The sequence below is a fragment of the Xyrauchen texanus genome, chromosome 10 (genome assembly GCF_025860055.1).
Source record: "Xyrauchen texanus isolate HMW12.3.18 chromosome 10, RBS_HiC_50CHRs, whole genome shotgun sequence".
Classification (NCBI taxonomy): domain Eukaryota; kingdom Metazoa; phylum Chordata; class Actinopteri; order Cypriniformes; family Catostomidae; genus Xyrauchen; species Xyrauchen texanus.
Window position 1 is genome coordinate 34,352,292 of NC_068285.1, and position 19,645 is coordinate 34,371,936.

Here is a 19,645-nt window from a genome sequence, read left to right on the forward strand (position 1 = left end):
CGCTGGAGCATGCGTGCATCAACCAGGCTTTCCTCGATAGTGTGGCGCAGACCACAAAATGTGACCCATTTGAATTCTTGAATTTTCTAATTTAAAACAATATGGAGGAGATCGGACCTCTCAAACAATATACAGGCCTGACATTATGAACAGCACTGATAAACAAATGAGCAAAACTGTGCTTGCACCAAAATAAACGTTCTTTAAACACATCATCACCCTTATTAAAATGAATCACAATTTTACTGTAGTAACTGTAACTGTGGTATTTTGACAAAAAATATTATGTTAATAATACAGCTTATAAGGTGGAATCTATTAGACCTCATTTTTTATTATAACTGTGGCAGTTGTTTCTAAATGTGTTTAGACTACTAAAATGTCACTCGCATGAACATGTCATGCAGTTTTTATAAGCTGAGACAATGGCTTTCAGAACATATTAATATCTTGAAGGCTATAAATAGCCTTCAAGGTTTGTGCAACAGTTTTCACTTGACTGAGTTTAATAGGTAGCCGTGAACTTTTGGTCAAAATAGCAATGGATGTATCTCAAGTGAGGGTGAAATCATCAAACAGTCTGCTTCAAAAAGTGTGTTCAAGTTCAACAGAGCCCTTGTCTTCACAGTCTTGGACTGCTGCCTCCAGCTAATTATTCTTTGACTGTCCACAATAGCCTGTTCTTATGTTAAAGAGTAAAAATACCACAAAGCTGAAGTTCTTAGAATTGTTGTGTCAGGCATTTGTATCAAGTAAGAGAACAGTTAACCACAGCAGAAGGATATTTGCAATAATCTTTACAAGTTTTGGTTACTTTTTATGTTTTTCTCCATTTTAATTGACTGTTGCTGGGAGGGTTTGACCGTAATATTTTAGATGCCATTGAATCTCATTCTTAGTTCTTAAATCAAACTGACAATGTGTTTGAAATCTCCTCATAAGACTAATTTAATGGAGCTGTTTTTAAAACATTTAATGAATAAAAATGTCTTATGTGAAGGAGATAGGTTAAAAAAATTGGTGAGGAAATGAGGAGCACACAGTGATGTTTACAGTATGATGCAGTGCTGTAATTAACATTGTTGTGACATTGTAATTGACATTGTTGTGGTCAAAACTGTCTGTTGCCTAGAGATGTTGTCACTAATGAGTGATCAACTGTGATAAAGAGAGACAAAGACTCTACTCGGGGCAAACAGGGCCACATATGTGATTGAGCGTGTGCAGGAATATCAGCAACACACAGCTGCTTTTTAACGTTACCTCTGTTATGATGGCAATAGTATACTAAAGACATGGGAAGCTACATGTATCTTATCTGTGGATGCTTTACTGTACCATTTATTGGTGGAAACATTTAACAGTACGCAGACATTTTAAAGTAGGTTCAGTTAATTGGGGGAGGGGCTGCATATCTCTTTTGCAGATGTCAACGTCATGAAAATAAGACTGATGTTGTTTGTGTTGAGAGCAACATTGTTAGATACACTAAATAGATTTCCTGGATTCTAATATTCCATATCTCATTATGGATATAAACATGTTAATTTATGCCACCGTACTGCGCACACACAAAGACACAAACAAATCATGTATCAGTGTGTATGTGAAAGTGTTACAGTTATCAGCAGAGGCAGGACCCAAACGCGTGAGTGAAAAAACGAAAGGTTTTATTAATCCAAAAAAAACACAGACAAAAATTGAAAGTACCCCAAAGGGGGAAAAACGAGGTTTAGGGTGGTAAACACAAAGACGGGCTGTGCTGGATAAAGAAGGGAAACATAGGAACGATGGACGGGAACAAGACCGAAGAGCAAGACAAACTCACTAGACCAAAGAACAAGACGAACTGGCACTTGGCAGCACACATGAGGAGACTAAAATAGGAAGAGAAATCAAGAGGGTTAATAGCAGGGCAGCAGGTAAGGTAAATTAACTAATAATGGGCAAACAAGGAGGCGGGGTATGACGGAGGACTGAGAGACATGAGGCAAAACAGAAACAAACAAAAAAAACACATGCTCTCACAAGAAACCAAAACCCGAATGCCACGAGCACGCATTGCCAAGACAATAAGGCAATATGCACCCATGCCAACCGACATATAAGATGAGAGAATGCATGGCAAAGCCAACAAAGCAATGCCATTGTAAAGTGATCAATGGAAAGGAGGAGGCGAGAACCGGCTTGATAATATAAATAATAGTTTTAATGATAAACTCAAAAGACCACATAAACACACACATGATGGACATGTCCATAAACGATCTCTCTCTCCCGCACGATACTCTGCAGTCGGCCTTTAAACCTCAGAGGCTTGATAAGCCTAATACGGGCCCGGGTGTGTATGATCACGACCCGGCCCCGCCCTCCGCCCTGCCACAGCCATACATTCTCACACTAGACAAAGCCTGAGCGTACATCACGAGGCAAACACCATGTGATCAACAGGCGACACCACGAGACAAGACACCTATGCAAGAGTTCGGCCACAAATAAACCGACAGCTCAGACCGAAGTGACTAAAACTCAGCACAACGTGAAGACAGACTGCAACCCGGGCGCAATGCAAGTGCAGTGCAAAGCGCATCTGTGGTCGTGAGAAACAGACACAAAGGATTGATGCATTGAGTACATGCTGCCAAGATGACATAAGCAAAATGCACTCACACCAATAAAAGACAAGATATGGAGCATGAGTGTCCGGACACCAACACCAAAACCGAAACAGAACCAGACTGGGAAGTCAGGATCCAGACACCGTGTTCCGGACATGAAACACAAGACCGACCGAAACATAGTGCCACAACCCTGTCACACAAAAACCCAGTGACAAGATCGTGACATAACAAAGACAGAAAATGAAACAAAAGACATAGAACAATGATGTCACAATCATGTCACACAAAAACTCAGATAGACAGAGTGACAGGATCATGACAGAAATACTCTTCATGGAGACCATGAACAGCAGTGTTTCAAAAATCTGTAGGTTTTGTGTTCTTTTGTCAAAAACATCTCTGATGAAGCATGATAATTTTGACATATACAGTACAGTGGCTCCAAAATTTATTTGGACACTATTGCATCCTTAAAAATGTACAAATTTCACTGCATTAGAAAACAAAATATCAATCCAAGTGGCATCTGCAAAACAATTATGCTAGACATTTTCTCAGAACAAACTTCCCTTTTCGTAGACATTTTTGCAATTACTTTTAACTAGAAACAGTTTCAGGAACAAAAAACAGAAACTGAAAATTAACAGTTTTGCGGAATGGAACCAAAAATGGGAACAAAGTTCAATTGTTGGAGAGAGTAAATAAGCAAGTCGCTTATTATGGGCTTGTTTTACCAGACTGGGGTCCGGTTTCATAAACAAATCCATTAATTTAAGACTTCATCTAACAATTAGTTGACTTTAGTAGGACAGTCTAATTCGCATTGCATTATGGGAAAAGTAAGACACTGATCAGCTTAAAAAAATGGCCAGTTAACACAGTTGAATATTTTTGCCAGTTAGAAGAATGTAATGCTTCAATATCGCTACTAAATAAAATTTGAACCCATATAATAAAAACACTTCAGGAATTGTGTTACAATGGTAGAAGTCAAAGGGCGAATTCCAAACAGAAGAGAGCATCCTTATGCCCTACTCCCTCCGAAGGGCTGAGCCCTTGAAGTGGGAATTCTGGAGGGAACAGGGCACTCATGTCTCTTGTATGGCCATTTGGAACACCCTTAATGAAGGGAGTAATGAAAGACATACAGGTGAAACTCGAAAAATTTGAATATCGTGCAAAAGTTCATTAATTTCAGTAATTCAACTTAAAAGGTGAAACTAATATATTATATAGACTCATAACAAGCAAAGAAAGATATTTCAAGCCTTTATTTGATATAATTTTTATGATTATGGCTTACAGCTTATGAAAACCCCAAATTCAGAATCTCAGAAAATTAGAATATTGTGAAAAGGTTCAGTATTGTAGGCTCAAAGTGTCACACTCTAATCAGCTAAACACCTGCAAAGGGTTCCTGAGCCTTTAAATGGTCTCACAGTCTGGTTCAGTTGAATTCACAATCATGGGGAAGACTGCTGACCTGACTGTTGTGCAGAAAACCATCATTGACACACTCCACAAGGAGGGAAAGCCTCAAAAGGTAATTGCAAAAGAAGTTGGATGTTCTCAAAGTGCTGTATCAAAGCACATTAATAGAAAGTTAAGTGGAAGGGAAAAGTGTGGAAGAAAAAGTTGCACAAGCAGCAGGGATGACCGTAGCCTGGAGAGGATTGTCAGGAAAAGGCCATTCAAATGTGTGGGGGAGCTTCACAAGGAGTGGACTGAGGCTGGAGTTACTGCATCAAGAGCCACCACACACAGACGGGTCCTGGACATGGGCTTCAAATGTCAAACGTCTTACCTGGGCTAAAGAAAAAAGAACTGGTCTGTTGCTCAGTGGTCCAAAGTCCTCTTTTCTGATGAGAGCAAATTTTGCATCTCATTTGGAAACCAAGGTCCCAGAGTCTGGAGGAAGAATGGAGAGGCACACAATCCAAGATGCTTGAAGTCCAGTGTGAAGTTTCCACAGTCTGTGTTGGTTTGGGGAGCCATGTCATCGGCTGGTGTTGGTCCACTGTGCTTTATTAAGTCCAGAGTCAACGCAGCCGTCTACCGGGACATTTTAGAGCACTTCATGCTTCCTTCAGCAGACAAGCTTTATGGAGATGCTGACTTCATTTTCCAGCAGGACTTGGCACCTGCCCACACTGCCAAAAGTACCAAAACCTGGTTCAATGACCATGGTATTACTGTGCTTGATTGGCCAGCAAACTCGCCTGACCTGAACCCCATAGAGAATCTATGGGGCATTGCTAAGAGAAAGATGAGAGACATGAGACCAAACAATGCAGAAGAGCTGAAGGCCGCTATTGAAGCATCTTGGTCTTCCATAACACCTCAGCAGTGCCACAGGCTGATAGCATCCATGCCACGCCGCATTGAGGCAGTAATTAATGCAAAAGGGGCCCAAACCAAGTACTGAGTACATATGCATGATTATACTTTTCAGAGGGCCGACATTTCTGTATTTAAAATCCTTTTTTTTTTGTATTGATTTCATGTAATATTCTAATTTTCTGAGATTCTGAATTTGGGGTTTTCATAAGCTGTAAGTCATAATCATCAAAATTATATCAAATAAAGGCTTGAAATATCTTAATTTGCTTTTAATGAGTCTATATAATATATTAGTTTCACCTTTTAAGTTGAATTACTGAAATTAATGAACTTTTGCACGATATTCTAATTTTTCGAGTTTCACCTGTACTTCACTTCCACTTTGCCTGAATGTTACCATGACGATGCAGTGCAGCTGTTCTAACAACAGGAATCTCTTATTTATTGCTGTTAATTTGTTGTTGCAAATAAATGTACTTTTTGCAAAAAAAATCGTACTTTTGTTGTTATAATAATAATAATAATATTAATATATCTGTACATAAATGAATATAAAAAACATGAATGAACTTTCCCGCCGAAAGTTATTTGATGCATGAGAGGTCTTAATAATGAATCAATAATAATAAAAAACCATAGGGTTTAGACTAGCAGGAAAAAAAATGGACCCTGTTTTTGAAATAGCTCTCTGCTTATGGCTGTCTACTATCTTATGCATGAGGACGAATGTAAACTGTGGAGGAGGAGTATCTGTTATAAAAGGGCTATAGTACTTGCCGAACATGTAATATGTTCTGATAAACAACCTTGCTTTAATATATATCCCTAAGACACACCAACCAGGGTCAAGTGATCATAAACAGGAAAATGACTTTCTCGAAGTGACCATCGCATGTAAACTTCGCTAACGGCCTTGTGGAAGGGTCCTGCATGGAGGGCTTGAGTTGCCCAGTTTCATTTGGAACTTTATACAGCTGGCACCAGGTCGCTTGTTTTTCTTGCAAGATCTGGCAACACTGCAACTGGTCGCCCACTTTTTAGGCTACACTTAGGGGGCCTTCCGTGGTCCAATTCCGAGTGCGATTGTTCCTGGTGCCCCCCGCTGCATTGGTCTGGTTTTACACTCACTTGATTCTATCGAACCCCGGTCCATTTTCTTTCATCTTACGTCATCAAAAACACGCATGGTGGACACAACGCGACTCATCATACTTTTTGTATGACAACTGCGTATATGTGCGTTTCATGGCTTAACTCATCAGATGTCCAGGGGAAGCTCGCAAATGGCATTTTTTGAGGAGACCGCTGATTGAAAGGAATTTTTTTTTATCTTTGTTTACACTGTACTCTTACTCACGCTCGTATCCAAAGATATTTCCACTGTCATCTATTATACCCTATATTTATAACCTATAATAGTATTTATATATAGTATTTATAAGGTGTATAGATAGACAGATAGACACTATTTATAGTGTTGATTGTACTTGTATGTCATTGTGGTGTCATTACTTTTTTTGGGACTTTCAGGTATGTGTGGATCCTTGTGTGTTGTCGAAACTAAAGATGTCGCCATCGGCTAAAACGCATGTGCAGGTTAATTTACTTCCTGAACGAGTGCGCACCCGAGTCCGAGTTGCTTTCACATTCATGCGAATCGCGCTACAGTTTCATTGCATCCAAAATCAGACCACCTACTACAGGAAGTCTCGGGTGCGGTATTGCTGTCCGGATGACAGCTTTCACATTACCAATATTTCATGTGAACTGTGCTCTGTTTCTAACTAATCTGCCTGTGTGAAAGCACCTTTAGTTTACTTTGTTTTCCTGCATTCCAGATTGAATCTCGCCAGGTCGACCACATTGCCTTTCAAAGAATACTCTTTTGACCACGAGCGAATAGGAACGTGTTCAGCACATGCATACTGTTTTATTTTTGTACAGTCAACGGCAGGACGAGGACTATCCACTTGTCGAGAATATTTTTTTATTGGTATTAAATTTACTTTTTGTTCAAATCGGTTAGGAGGCCCTGGAAATCTGGAGCCAGAAAGAAAAAAATTTAGTTTCCGCTAAGAACCTAAATTAAAAAAATATTTCATATTAAACTACTCCAAAAGTAATTTTAAGTGTCCATATGAAGCCAGTTCAACACATTATGGACAAGTTCCACTAAGAACCGATAACCAGAAAGTGTCCTAATACTTTGTCTTAATTTTGATCAGTATATCTATTGCTTATATCTTATATCTGTATATGTCTGTAAATGTCTGAATACGTTTTGAGTGCTTCAAATTTTACTAAGTGAGAAAACCCCTTTAAGAACATCAGCTCAGTTTAATTGTCTGTTAGAGAGGACAAGAGACTGATTGTCTGATAGAACATGCTTATCTCAACACCTCATGCTATTAATAGCAAATATTGATGGAGCCTTCCATGGGTGTGTGTGGGAAAAAGGATTACTCCACACTGTAGTTTTTGTAAAGAAGGGTTATACAGTAGAAGGCTTAGCACAATGTCAGAGGACTTGTAAACACTGATATACGCAGAACTCCATGACAGCTAAAAAATGAACTTGTCTTGTGCTTTCCTTCACTAATGACTTGAGGTGGTGGTGGTGCACTGCAGGCTGAATGAGCCAGATGTGCCAGATGAATGAGCAGTTTATCAGGAGACAGAGGGTAGGGGAGCGAGGCCTCATCAACTCTTGAGATGCAGCTAACACATTAGGATCCTCTCCTTAAATACAGACAACATGCTTCTTGTTTAGTCATCAGAGCTTGAAATCTGCAGTGGCAGATATTTGAAAAAGGTTTAACAAAGCAACACATTGTTGGAATGCAAGATTTAGCTAAGATAGCAAGGGCAGGGCTGTGTTAGTCACGCTTGCTTACAAACAGAAACCAGTAGGGGTTACGTACAATTCAATAACAATACAAGATTAAAAGGCTCACTGGTTGGCAAATGTCAAACTGATAAAGTACATTTTAAGGGTGTGTGAGGCAAAGAAAGCTAATTTGTTGGTATTTGTGCACATTTTATGGAAGATTACATATTGGCTAACAAACATTGTGCAGTTGTAGTTTACCTCATCAGAGATACAAAGAAAATGGTTGCCTTAAGCAGCCAAGCATGATGGGGAAAATAGAAGCTAAAGGATCTCCAAGGTACATTAATCTTCTATTGGTGTTTATCCCAGATTAAGTAAAACGTTAAAGAGTACACCCACCTGTGAAAGCCCAGGGCAAAAATTATCCCACGTTTATAAGTATAAAGCACTAGGACTCACTGGGTGGTACATATAAATATTTAGACATATTGCCTCTCTCACATTTTGTAGCTTTTACCTTGAACTTAACCTTAGAACCTTCAAAATAAGTGTGTATGCCTATACACAAACTCGCACAGAAAAACAAATGTAAAATTAAAGATCTGATGTAAAAAGATCTGTGCTAGTGCTGTAAATAGTTCTGGATTTTCAAATTAGGGGTTGTGAGAATGAGGCAAGTTCAAGGCATCTCAGAACAACAATTTATTTGGCTGCTGAAGATCCCTTAAATGTCCCTAAAATCCCGTAAATCTCACTGCAGTCAAGAAAATATCTCAAAGGTTTGCTGTGAGTTTTTACTTATGACTAACCCTATAACTGGCCTGTTTTGGCGTAATGAGTTGGCATCGTTGTTCCCAAATATGGTTGAACTGGTTCAGATTTGTTTTTGTGAATCTGGACATGTTTAGGAAACCAGTTCTAGATGACATTAGGAGAGATGCTCATTATTAGGGTAGATTAATGATTCTGTAGCAGATATACCAGGCACTGCAATATAAACAACAGAGACATCCTGTACCACCACCTAGTGGACTTTTTGAAACATATTCTTTTGTGAAAGAATGGACAGCTGAATAAAATCAAAGTTCATCACCACTTGCTCCTGTTAAAATGTTATTAATACTTTTTTGAACTACAGTTTTATAAATGTATTATAGAAATGTATAGGGGAGCTTGCTGTGGGCTAGCTGTCCCACTGTTTCCTCCAGTGAATATTTCTCAGGGGTTTATTTTCGAAAGCAACAAAAATCTTGACAACAAAAAAGCTATTAAACATTTTCACTTTTATTGCCCTGTAAAAAAAGGTACAGTTCATTAAACACACATTGACATTTTGTGACAACATGCCCCAATAGCGGGACATAATGTCACACAATGGAACCTGCCTTTAAACCAGTGGCATAAAAAATTTGAACATTCGGAGGGACATGGTCCCCCATCACCCCACCATCATAAAACCCTCGAAACTTACTCTACGCCTCTTTTTAAATCTACACTTGCATTAAACAGCCTTAAATAGGCTTTTCAGCTAAATTAAAAAGATAAAACAATAATGAAGCACAAAAGGATTTATGAAACAACCAAAATAGAAAAGGTAACAAAAACAAAACATTGTTTTGGCCATCAAATATTGCAACTGATAAATTTATGAGATTTAATACATATGACATCCTGCTCCAATAAACCTGACTTGACCTCACATGAAAAATACCTGTATCCTCCTAAGAACATATTTAAATCTTTTAGTAAAAATCTGCCTTCATAATATTGTTAATCCTTTCCTAAACGTGTGCCCGTGTGATTTGAAAATGTTCGCTTGAGCTGTTACAAGAGCTGTAACAAAAATATGATGATAGTGAAAGTTTACTTCAGAGAGTGAAAATTTACTTTGGAGGGTAGAAATGAGAAACAAAAAGTGTTATAAATTAAGAAGGTTTTGAGCTAGGTGTTTGAAACCAACATACAAAACCTCTGCTTAAAAAAACACACACACACATTTGCACAACTGTTGCAACACTATGTGGAATAAAGAAATCAATAACCATAAACACTTCTAAAACACGTTTTTGCAATTGCAATCTATCATTATAAATGATTTGTGTGTATTTTTGTCTAAACCCAATTGTCAAATCAGTCGTGTGTTTGGGTTATACCTCTGTCATTTACCAAAAGTGTTTAATTTGTTTCCTGTGTATCGAAGACACAAAAGCTTCTGTGTAAAGAAACTCATGGTCTGGTGGCTGTTTAAAGGCATGCTCCTCTAATCCCATACCATGTGCCAGATGGTGTCTTTTGGCTCCCCTGATTAATATTAATGGGATTACTTGAGTTGGACAACAGGCAGTCCCATACTTTCTTAAGGTCTTTGGCATAGATTTTGAGAGAAAACTACAAGAGCGTGTTTCCATTTGTGAAGACACTAATAAGATCGATGAATGGGTGATGGAGAGATGCCAAGGGCATGATGGAGCAGTATAAAGAAGACGTAGATTGGGCGTATACTGAGTGACAGGCTGGTAGTTAGTGAGAAATGGGTAGATATAAAGATATATAAAATTAGACTTTTATAGTCAGCTCCATGAAGCTAGGGTCTTCAAAATGGCTGCCAGAGTGTTATTATGCAGTTGCTAAGGTATTCTAAGCGGTTTTTGGTAAGTTGCTAAGCTGCTAAGCAGTTGTAAGGGTGTTCTGAATGGTTGCTTATTAGCCCAAGTCAAACGAGACCATGCCCATGTCTCCATTATATTCTGATCCCTAGATTTGGCTAGGGTCTATATTTCATTGTAAGTCTAAGGAATTCCTCACCAATTTTATTGTACACAATAGTAATAGTGATGCACTACTAATGATACAAAGACACAGAGCATTGGAGGAAAAAATGGTGAATCTCAGGTGTAAACCAAGATTGGAAGTTTGTAAGGAAAAATGGTGACCTTCATCTCTAAGTTTGAAGTAGCAACACACTTTTTAGCCAACTCCACTAGAGTCTCTATTCTAGTGCCAGAAAGACATACTGGTTTGAAAATGGAACAATATCAGGATTAGAGTGAAAACCTCTTTTGCAAATGGAAAGTTGAGTAAATCCCACTTGAGTATTATCTATACATCTAGTATAACATATCTGGCTTTTGAAAGATTTAGCTGAAGCATTTGATTCTAGATTATCAGACACAGAAAAAAAGAACACAATGAAACACATACAACACTGTCTTACTCAAAAAATATGTATCCTCTTTTCTGGATCTCAATTCTTCTACTAATCAGACTCTGTCCTTTGCATCAAATTGTAGAGCAGATGCTCTGATCTTGGTGGCATGTTTACAAGCAGATTTTTAGGTGTGGTATTAGCCAGACACCCTTCAAGAAGAATAAAAATTTCAGTTCAGGAGTATGAAACAATATGGGCAAAGCAGCCAATGCATTGGAGGAACACCTCCCAGTTAGATGTTGGAAGAGGGGGAGGAGAGATGAAGGGGGGAGGGAAAAATGTGATGGAGTAGGGCAGTTGGGATTGGTGGCACACTGTAGACATCAGTTTGTCTCTGGCAAACTGAAAAAGTGGACAGTTAGTAGCCTAATGATGCTGCTTGAAAGCATGTACCTCTTATCCTTGAAGATAGAGCCTCTTTCTTCACACTTTTAAATCATTACGATGGTATCTGCTAGGGCCTTTATCTTGAGATAGGCATGGTAGTCTTCATAAGTAAAAGCTTTCGATCTCTGCTGTCAATCTTCAAAAAGAAGGGTAAGTAGAAAAGGGGCTTCCCTGAAATTGTCCAAGAATTAATTTACGATTATTCAAAGTTCAACATGGATATTTAAAAAATACTTTCTCATTGAATAACGTTTTGAATTTTAGAAAGTGTTTATGTGTTATGTCTCTCCAATGTGAATCTAGACTATTCTAGCTAATTTATCTACTGTAGACTAGAGTAGAAGTGTTGACTTCAAATGCAATCACGGTTCTTTGCATGCATGTGCTTGCAACAAAAAGTTCAGATAGTGGCTGGATCAGAAGTATGTGCTAACCTTCCAGACCAAGTGTAAATGGCACAATAAGAAAAAATGCTGAAATTATTGCACTGTTATAGAAAAATACCTGTCCTAACAGACAGACAGGGGCAGGAAAGTTCTCTGTGTTTTTGTAACAAGTGGCAAACTCTGTAAAAGTCAGTTTAAATGTTGTCAATATTTAGGGACTTATTATGAAGTTTATAGACTTGACACCACTGTGTCTCAGGTCCTGAACAACAGTAGGAATATATATTATATATATATATATATTAAGGTTGAGTCCATCTTTCTATTACTGATTGTTACATTTGTTTAACTTTTCGTTTATCTGTTGCATCTGTGCTCCAGCCATAAAAGTAACAGGATCGGGGCCTCATAGAGTAAATTGACTTTTTCCATTGTTTACTTGCCTAATTCTACCTGGCATGCTGTGGCTCAACACAGAAAATGTTATTCATCCCTCAGTTTGTAAATGCAAATAAATAAGTCTGTTGACAGAAATCAATTTACAGCTGAGGTTTGTCTCATAGACTTCCTTTGCAAGAACAGAACTGTCAATATTTTTACAGAGTTGTATTTTACGTGGGACATACCTTAAACTTCAAAAAAAGGAATAATTTGCTAAATGGACTCATACAGTGCACTTGCTAAAGTCTCTGTTTTGTCTCTCTACAGCATCACAATGCCTGCAGTCAATGCCAGGACACATGACACCCCCATGGGGTGTGCTAGACAAGAAGCTTAAAAGTTGATACCTACTAAGCAGTTAGAAATCTGCATAAATGTCTAAGAGGCTGAGGAGATTTCTTTTAAGGGAAAATAACACTCTCATTAACTCCATTTTACAGTGCCTTTTGGAAACATCAAAGTTGTTATCTGATGCCTGATAGTTTAAGACATTCGGGGGGTATGTAAGGAAAATGATAGGGGCACCAGTATAAGGCTACTCACTGTTCCTTTGAGAGTGTCCCAGTCCAACGATAGGCCACCCTCAAGTGTCCCATTTCTACCCATCGTCCAGAAAACAGAATCTCAGTGCCAGTTAGACATTGTCCTAACTGAGGCCACTGGTTGACTCAATGCAGTAATATACAATAATGATGCTTTTATGTTTAAACTCTAAATTCTTCTATAAATCAATGTGTCAAGACTAAAAAGAAAGCTTAATATTATGAAGTCTCTACTGAGCTGTATTTGCATGTCTTAGCATGTGAGGTTATCATGGAGCAAGTGAGTCTGAATAAAACTCTCATAAAGGAATAATCCCCCATTCACTTTAATTGTATGGGAAACAATTCTGTAATAGAAGTGAATGGTGACTAGAGCCTGTCAGTCACTAAAATTCTGCCACCCACAGAAGAAAACAACACGAGGGTGAATAAGTGATGACAGAAGTTTCATTTGGGGTGAATTATTCCATGAATTCCTGATTCTGTATGAGGAATGCTAGAGAATCTTGAACTGGTGTTCTTATTAGGTCATTCTAGTTTAAGCAGTATCTGCTACCTGGGGTGTTATGTTTCAGTGGCTTTAGCCAGCCCTAGTCTTAACACACCAGGGACCATGGTAGTGTGTTTGCCTGTCAGTCTGTTGTCAGTGGAAGAGGAACCTGTGCTGTATTATGACTCCTGAGGAAAGAGTGCATTGCCCTTGATTGGAGGATTAACCTCAGCTCCAAAGATTATTGCCAAGCATAGACATGTTGAGTGATAAACAGGTACTTTGTTGGAATCTTTAGATTTTAAACGTGTACTTCATAGGAAGGAAGGAAGGATGGAAGGAAGGGAAAAAATGGAAAGTACTGGAGAGAAAAGAAAGAAAGAAAGAAAGAAAGACTCTGCTTGTTCTTTGGTGATCTCATACTACATGTTTAGAAGATTTTGTGAGACTGCATACATTTACTTCATGAGATTAACAAAATCTTCCCAATCCTTTATGTTTAGCAGGACAAAAGCAGGATGAGCAAAGCAAGCTGACTGTACACTATACACCCTCCCAGCATTACCAGGAGAATGTGTTCATTGAGGGTAGCAGGCCACAGTATCTGGAGGACCTGCATACAGAGGCCCAGGAGGGACTGAAGATATTACAACAGGAAGGTAAGACTTATCCCCATCATATCCAGTTTACAAAACATATTGATCTCCAACAACCTTAATGCTCTGCTCATATTCTGGCCTTCTAACATATAGCTGTTTTCTCATGCACCTCACTCAGTATTTCTTCCATGCAGAGCACAAAAATGGGGTGGATTTTCAGGATGATCAGACTGTGGTGAGCTTCAGTATTGAAAACTATACTGTACAGTGTATCACCATATGAGTTTATTCTTTAAAATACACATACATTTGTGTATTCATTATTTTATTATGCTGCCCTCCATTTCTTAACAGCCAGAGGAAGATGAAAGTTCAAAAGAAAGACATGACTCACTTGAGACTGATAACACTCCTGGACACTATATCATCTCAGTGTCTACTGTCTCAGCAGTGTCTGCTCGTCCAGTGCTTACACGCCAAGGTATTCCACACAGGCTTAAAGGGATAGTGCACCCAAATATATAAACTTTAATGACTACCTTTCTTCTGTGGAACGCAAAAGGATGCATTTTAAAGAATGTTGCGATTGTTGATTTTCATACAATGGCAGTTGATAGTGAATCACTTTAAAACTAAAAAAGCACCCAAAAGTATCATAAAAGTAGTTAATGTGACATGTGCATCATAATCCAAGTCTTCTGAAGGCATACAGTCACTTTTTGTTATGAAAAGTCCACACCATACAGACCAAAATATGTTATTCACTCAATTCAGATCAAATATGTCATTGATCAACTTCTGTATTGCTTAAATAAAATATGGCGGTACGTCAAAAACATTAAACCTCACTGGTCCTTGCGTGTCTTGTGACCAAACGTTTGATGTTACTGATGTGTCTCTATATTTTATTTGCCTTCAGAAGAAATAGAATATGGCACATGAGTTCCATGGACTACTTTTATGACACTATAAGGTGCTTCTTTAGGCTTTAAAGTGAGTCACTATCAACTGCTCATGTTTACATATCAGTGATCACAACAAGTAAGTCAAATGGGCTTAGAGTCAGAGTAAGTAAATACATTACGATTTTCATTTATGGGTAATCTATTACTTTATGAAGATAAATAAACCAACCTTTTGCATTTTCAGGATTAACTGTGCCTCCCTTATAGCCCACATTGTGGAGCAACTGTAGCCATTTTACCTTGAATTCCAAAGTAGTTGGAGGGAATGGAATGATATCTTTACTCTTGGTATTCAATCCATGTTTACTCTCTCACCTTCTTTTAGGTTCTACATTTAAGCCATTGGACCCAGTTAAAAGACTGGACAAGACCAGGAGGAGGAGTAGAAGAACAACTATCATGGGCATACCACAGCAAGTCCAGAGAGAACTTGGTATGTGAATCTATGCTAGTATAATAATTTTTTTGTAAGTTACTTTGGATAAATGCATCTGCTAAATAAATAAGAGTAAATGCATTGTCATATTGTTAAATGTTAAAAATCTGAATGTTTTAACCAGTACCTTAAAAACCTCAATTTTCACAAGTTGTTCAATTAAGATAAAATAATAATGACTGTACATTGCCTTTTTTCAACTGAAGACATGACAAGAGGAACTATACTTCAGCAGCTTCCAAATGGAAAGCATGATTGTGAAGATGATTCATCTGGCTCTGTTGTAATCCCAACATTTGATGGAGACTTCCCTTCGGTGAATCATGAAGGGGCTCGTGTACACCTGCAGAATATTGAAGTCCTTCAGACATCACTTGACGAGGAGCTCCTAAGGCAACACATCCAGTCTGTTTATGACAATGACTTGTCCCTAAACCGAAGGTTTGGGCCAGGAATGTGTAATGTGCAGAGGCCCAAATCTCTTGCTGTGCCAGGAATGACCACACACTCTTTTCTACAGGAGCTTCATGGTCCTGTTATGTCTATCTCACCACAAGCAACCTATTTATCCAAGATCATTCCAAATGCAATTATGCCTGCTGCAATAGATGTTATTGAAATTAATCGTGGTCACAACCGGCGTAGTTTATGTAGGGTTAGCAAGAGTAGCTTAGCATCAGCTAGTCCAGCTTCCTCACGGTCCAGAGGTGGTACAAATGCAGGTCTACCTACCAACAGCCCCAACAGGAGCCATTCGCAATCATCTGAGACTATTGTCTCCAATTCCTCCACTATCTCTTCAAAAGGAAGGGGTCCACCAATATGTGTTGCTGACAGCACAAAAGAAGTCTCAGATTTAAACCCAAAAGACGTTAATGTTGCAAGCTCAAACAGTTGGATCAGTTCTGATGGTACATGCACAAGATTGCAGCATGGAGATTTGAGCGATGAAGGAGAAAATGTCAGGAATATCAATTTGTTTTCTCAAAGTCTCTCCGTGATGAAGACAAAACTACCACCAGCACCACCACAGAGAACCTATTCTTTGCACCATGAAAAACTTAAGCAGAGATCAAGGGAATGTGTAGACATAAAAGATTTTAATGATATGGCAAAAAATGATGGGCAAATGGGTAAAAATCTCAGCAGTCCAAAAGAAGGTAATCAGTCCACCAATAAAGAGAAGAGCTCTGTTCATTCTTCAGTGCCTAGATCATCAAAAGACTTCCAGTTATCTGTAAAATCCAGCACACAGAGTCCTGATCCAGCTTTAACTGGAAGTCTTGCTGAATCAAATAACTCATCTCCACAGAAGATAGCAACAGCTGAAAATAAATTTGATAGGACATTGTCCCCTTCAAGTGGATACTCAAGCCAAAGTGGCACACCATCACATTCCCCTAAAGAGGTCAGTCCCTCATCACCTGAGAGGAGGAGAGTTCAGCCTTCAAAACCAGAGAGAGCAGGTGTACGGACCTCTCCTGTGGTCTCAATCTCTTCATCAATTACATCTCTGTCTTCAGTCACATCGGACACAGGACATCAGGACACTCAAACCACCACTACTTCATCAGAGTCATTAAAGCTCACCCCTCTAGTTACAATAGTGCAAAACAAGGTGACACCCACACCACCAACTGTCATCCTTAGGGAGCTGTTCAACATTCCCTCTCCACCTAAAGTAAAAGCCCCCTCTCCACCACCCCCTGAGACCTGGATTCACAATAAACGCACATTTGAACTATTATGTGGCCCAGGACCAAACCCTTATAGGTTACATCAACTTCAAAAACAGCAAAAAGAGCCATTAACCTGTACAAATAAAAAAACAGATATAGTACCTAACAATGACCAAATGATTACAGAGAAACAGACTCCAGACATAGACAGAAAGACTGGGACAGAGAACAAACGAAATGTTTTAGAAAAACAAAATGAGTCTGTGCTACCACAAGGGCAGAAAGAAATTATGGCAGAACGTCCAGCACTGAGGTATAATGAAAGCTCAATGTTACAAAGAAATGAACAAGTTAGTCCTCACGTGAGGGAGAACAATCAGATAATTCAGATAGATGATCGAAATGTAGAAAACCGAAGCAAAAAAGGAAGTCAACCATTTCCTAAAAGGGAGTTACCAACCATTCAAGTTGATCAAAGTATGCTGTCAGAAACATACTGTGAAAAAGTCAATAGAGGTGCTGAATTAGTGAGCACAACATCCATTCCAAAGAGCGATGAAACTGATGCAGAGAACCAAAGAAACTGCATTGTTCAGGACATTTCAAATCATAAACCAATGCAAATGCTTGATATAGAAGTACCTAAGGTCAATGGCATTTCTCCATCTCCTTCTCCACCTCCAGAACATCATCCTCCTCCACCACCCACTAAAATATCATCAGCTTCCTCAGTGTCTATATCACCAGCTCATGAGGTGGAACACAGGCAAGTGACAGAAGAGGCTCCTTCACTGGAATCTTCTTGGCCTCCTCCACCACCACCAATGGATTCAGCTGACTCAATGTTTGAAGAACCATATGAACTTGACTTCCCCCCACCGCCTCCCTCATTCATCCATGAACCTCTATCAGAGATATCCCATGATTGCCATGAAGAATTTTGTGAACAGCAAGCCAGTACAGAATTGGTGTCATCTAATGCCAATGATATGGTCATTAGTGTACAGAAAAGATCAGAGATAGATACTATTCTCACAACAATAACTGTAAACAATTATACTGATATGGAGGATAGGCAACATGACAACCCACAGTGTTGTAACAATGTCTCTGACTTCTCTATGGACCACGTTCACATGGAAAATACAAATGTAGTCCCTCCTAAAATGTCCACTCTTTCACTTGATACACAAGCAAACTCCACAAATGTGCCTCTTGCACCTCATCTGTCACTGGAAGACAAAGCTACTGTTAACTTTAAAAGACAGCAGAACATTGTAACCAAGGATAACAGGAGCAAAGAACTGCTTTTCAGACACAAGAGCACACCTATTCCAAAGGAGGATGCCAACATTCCACTTGTCACATCTTCCTTACTTCAGATGGTGCGACTACGGTCTGTAAATGTTGGTGAAGATCAAGTAAACAATGATAGCCTTGAGGCCACAACAAATGATGATCAGAATATCTCCAATCAAGCAGCACCACAAAAGCCAATTCGAAGATCCCTAACTTTGAAATCTAACCCACCCACAAAGTCACCTTCTGCCACAGGAACTGTCCCATCCTTGCGTCTACAAGAGGCCATACGTATGAAAACTGCTGCAATGTGCTCCAGTGGAGTTCCAGCAATGCTCAACTTACGCTTATCCTCAACTACTAGTGTAAGTTCCCCTGTTCCATCCCCAAAAACACCCGAAAGCTGTGACTTGCATAATTCCCCTGCATCTACTGCCAGTTTTATCTTCTCCAAGAGCACAAAAGTTGTCATCGAAACACCTACATCTCCTGAGGCCCAGGCAAGCCACCAACAGAATCTTGCAGCTGAGATAATTCAGGTTTCCAACCAAGCAAAGATGATGATTACAAATGGAACAAGAAAGTCAATAAAGGTGCCGCCACCTGTTGCTAAGAAACCAGCGCATGCAACAAATCCAGCAAACAAGACAGTAAACAGAACAACCGATAAGACAGAGAGCTTGACAAATGAACAAAGAGTGAAGGTTGAAGTTAATGGGCAAAGCAACACAGTGCATCCTGCTGGCCAGCATGCACAAGCATCAGGGACCCAGGATAGAGCAAGTAAGGAAGCATTCACATGTTTTTTAATTGATGTATGAAATACAGATGGTTCTGCCCTGCTGAAAAAACAAACAAATAGCTAAACAGCTAAAACATATCCTAAGCTGGTTAGATGGTCTCCCAGTGTGGTCTGTTGGCTGATTTTAGAGGGGTTTTGGGCACAGCTGGGCAGGTTGAGAGAAAGGCTTAAACCAGCGATGATAAAAAAGCTATGACCAGCAACCAGTTTTCTTTTTCAGCAAAATAATTAGAAACCAATCACTAAATCTAAAGTTGCATTAAGAAAAGATAATTAGCAGTGCTTGCTTTAGCAACATTCGTGTAAACATTTTCCAAAATTCCTAAGCCAGTCCTTCCGCTAAAACTTTGGTATGTAACTCATCCCGCACCATTTGTTGTACACCCATAAATAGATGTCATATCAACCACCTTAAAGAGGAAAGACATATTATGACATTTATAAGCAATCAGGCAAGCAGGCGAAAAATTGGGGAAAAAATCCCATAGACTTAAAACTGCAAAGTGATCACAGTGGGCATATCTTCGTATTTGAAGGTCAGAGACTTGGGGGTTGACTTATTTGAATCAGGCTAGCAAGCAGCCATTAAGTCATAGACTAGCAACTTCCTAGCCATGCCC

At 39.1% G+C, this 19,645-nt stretch overlaps 1 protein-coding gene across 5 annotated transcripts in view; it reads left to right on the forward strand.

The window, feature by feature from the left end:
• Positions 1–19,645, forward strand: part of LOC127650129 (uncharacterized protein KIAA1522 homolog) — a 73,559-nt gene that overhangs the window by 52,597 nt on the left and 1,317 nt on the right. For 2 of the 5 annotated variants that reach the window (XM_052135324.1, XM_052135326.1), the window contains 5 exons: positions 13,749–13,904; positions 14,039–14,079; positions 14,199–14,325; positions 15,135–15,242; positions 15,452–19,006. In XM_052135324.1, coding sequence (XP_051991284.1) covers positions 13,749–13,904; positions 14,039–14,079; positions 14,199–14,325; positions 15,135–15,242; positions 15,452–19,006 — 3,987 coding nt within the window. Of the gene's footprint in view, positions 1–11,457; positions 11,537–13,748; positions 13,905–14,038; positions 14,080–14,198; positions 14,326–15,134; positions 15,243–15,451; positions 19,007–19,645 lie in introns of those variants that run through there. The other 3 variants (XM_052135325.1, XM_052135327.1, XM_052135328.1) reach the window with 2 other exon arrangements.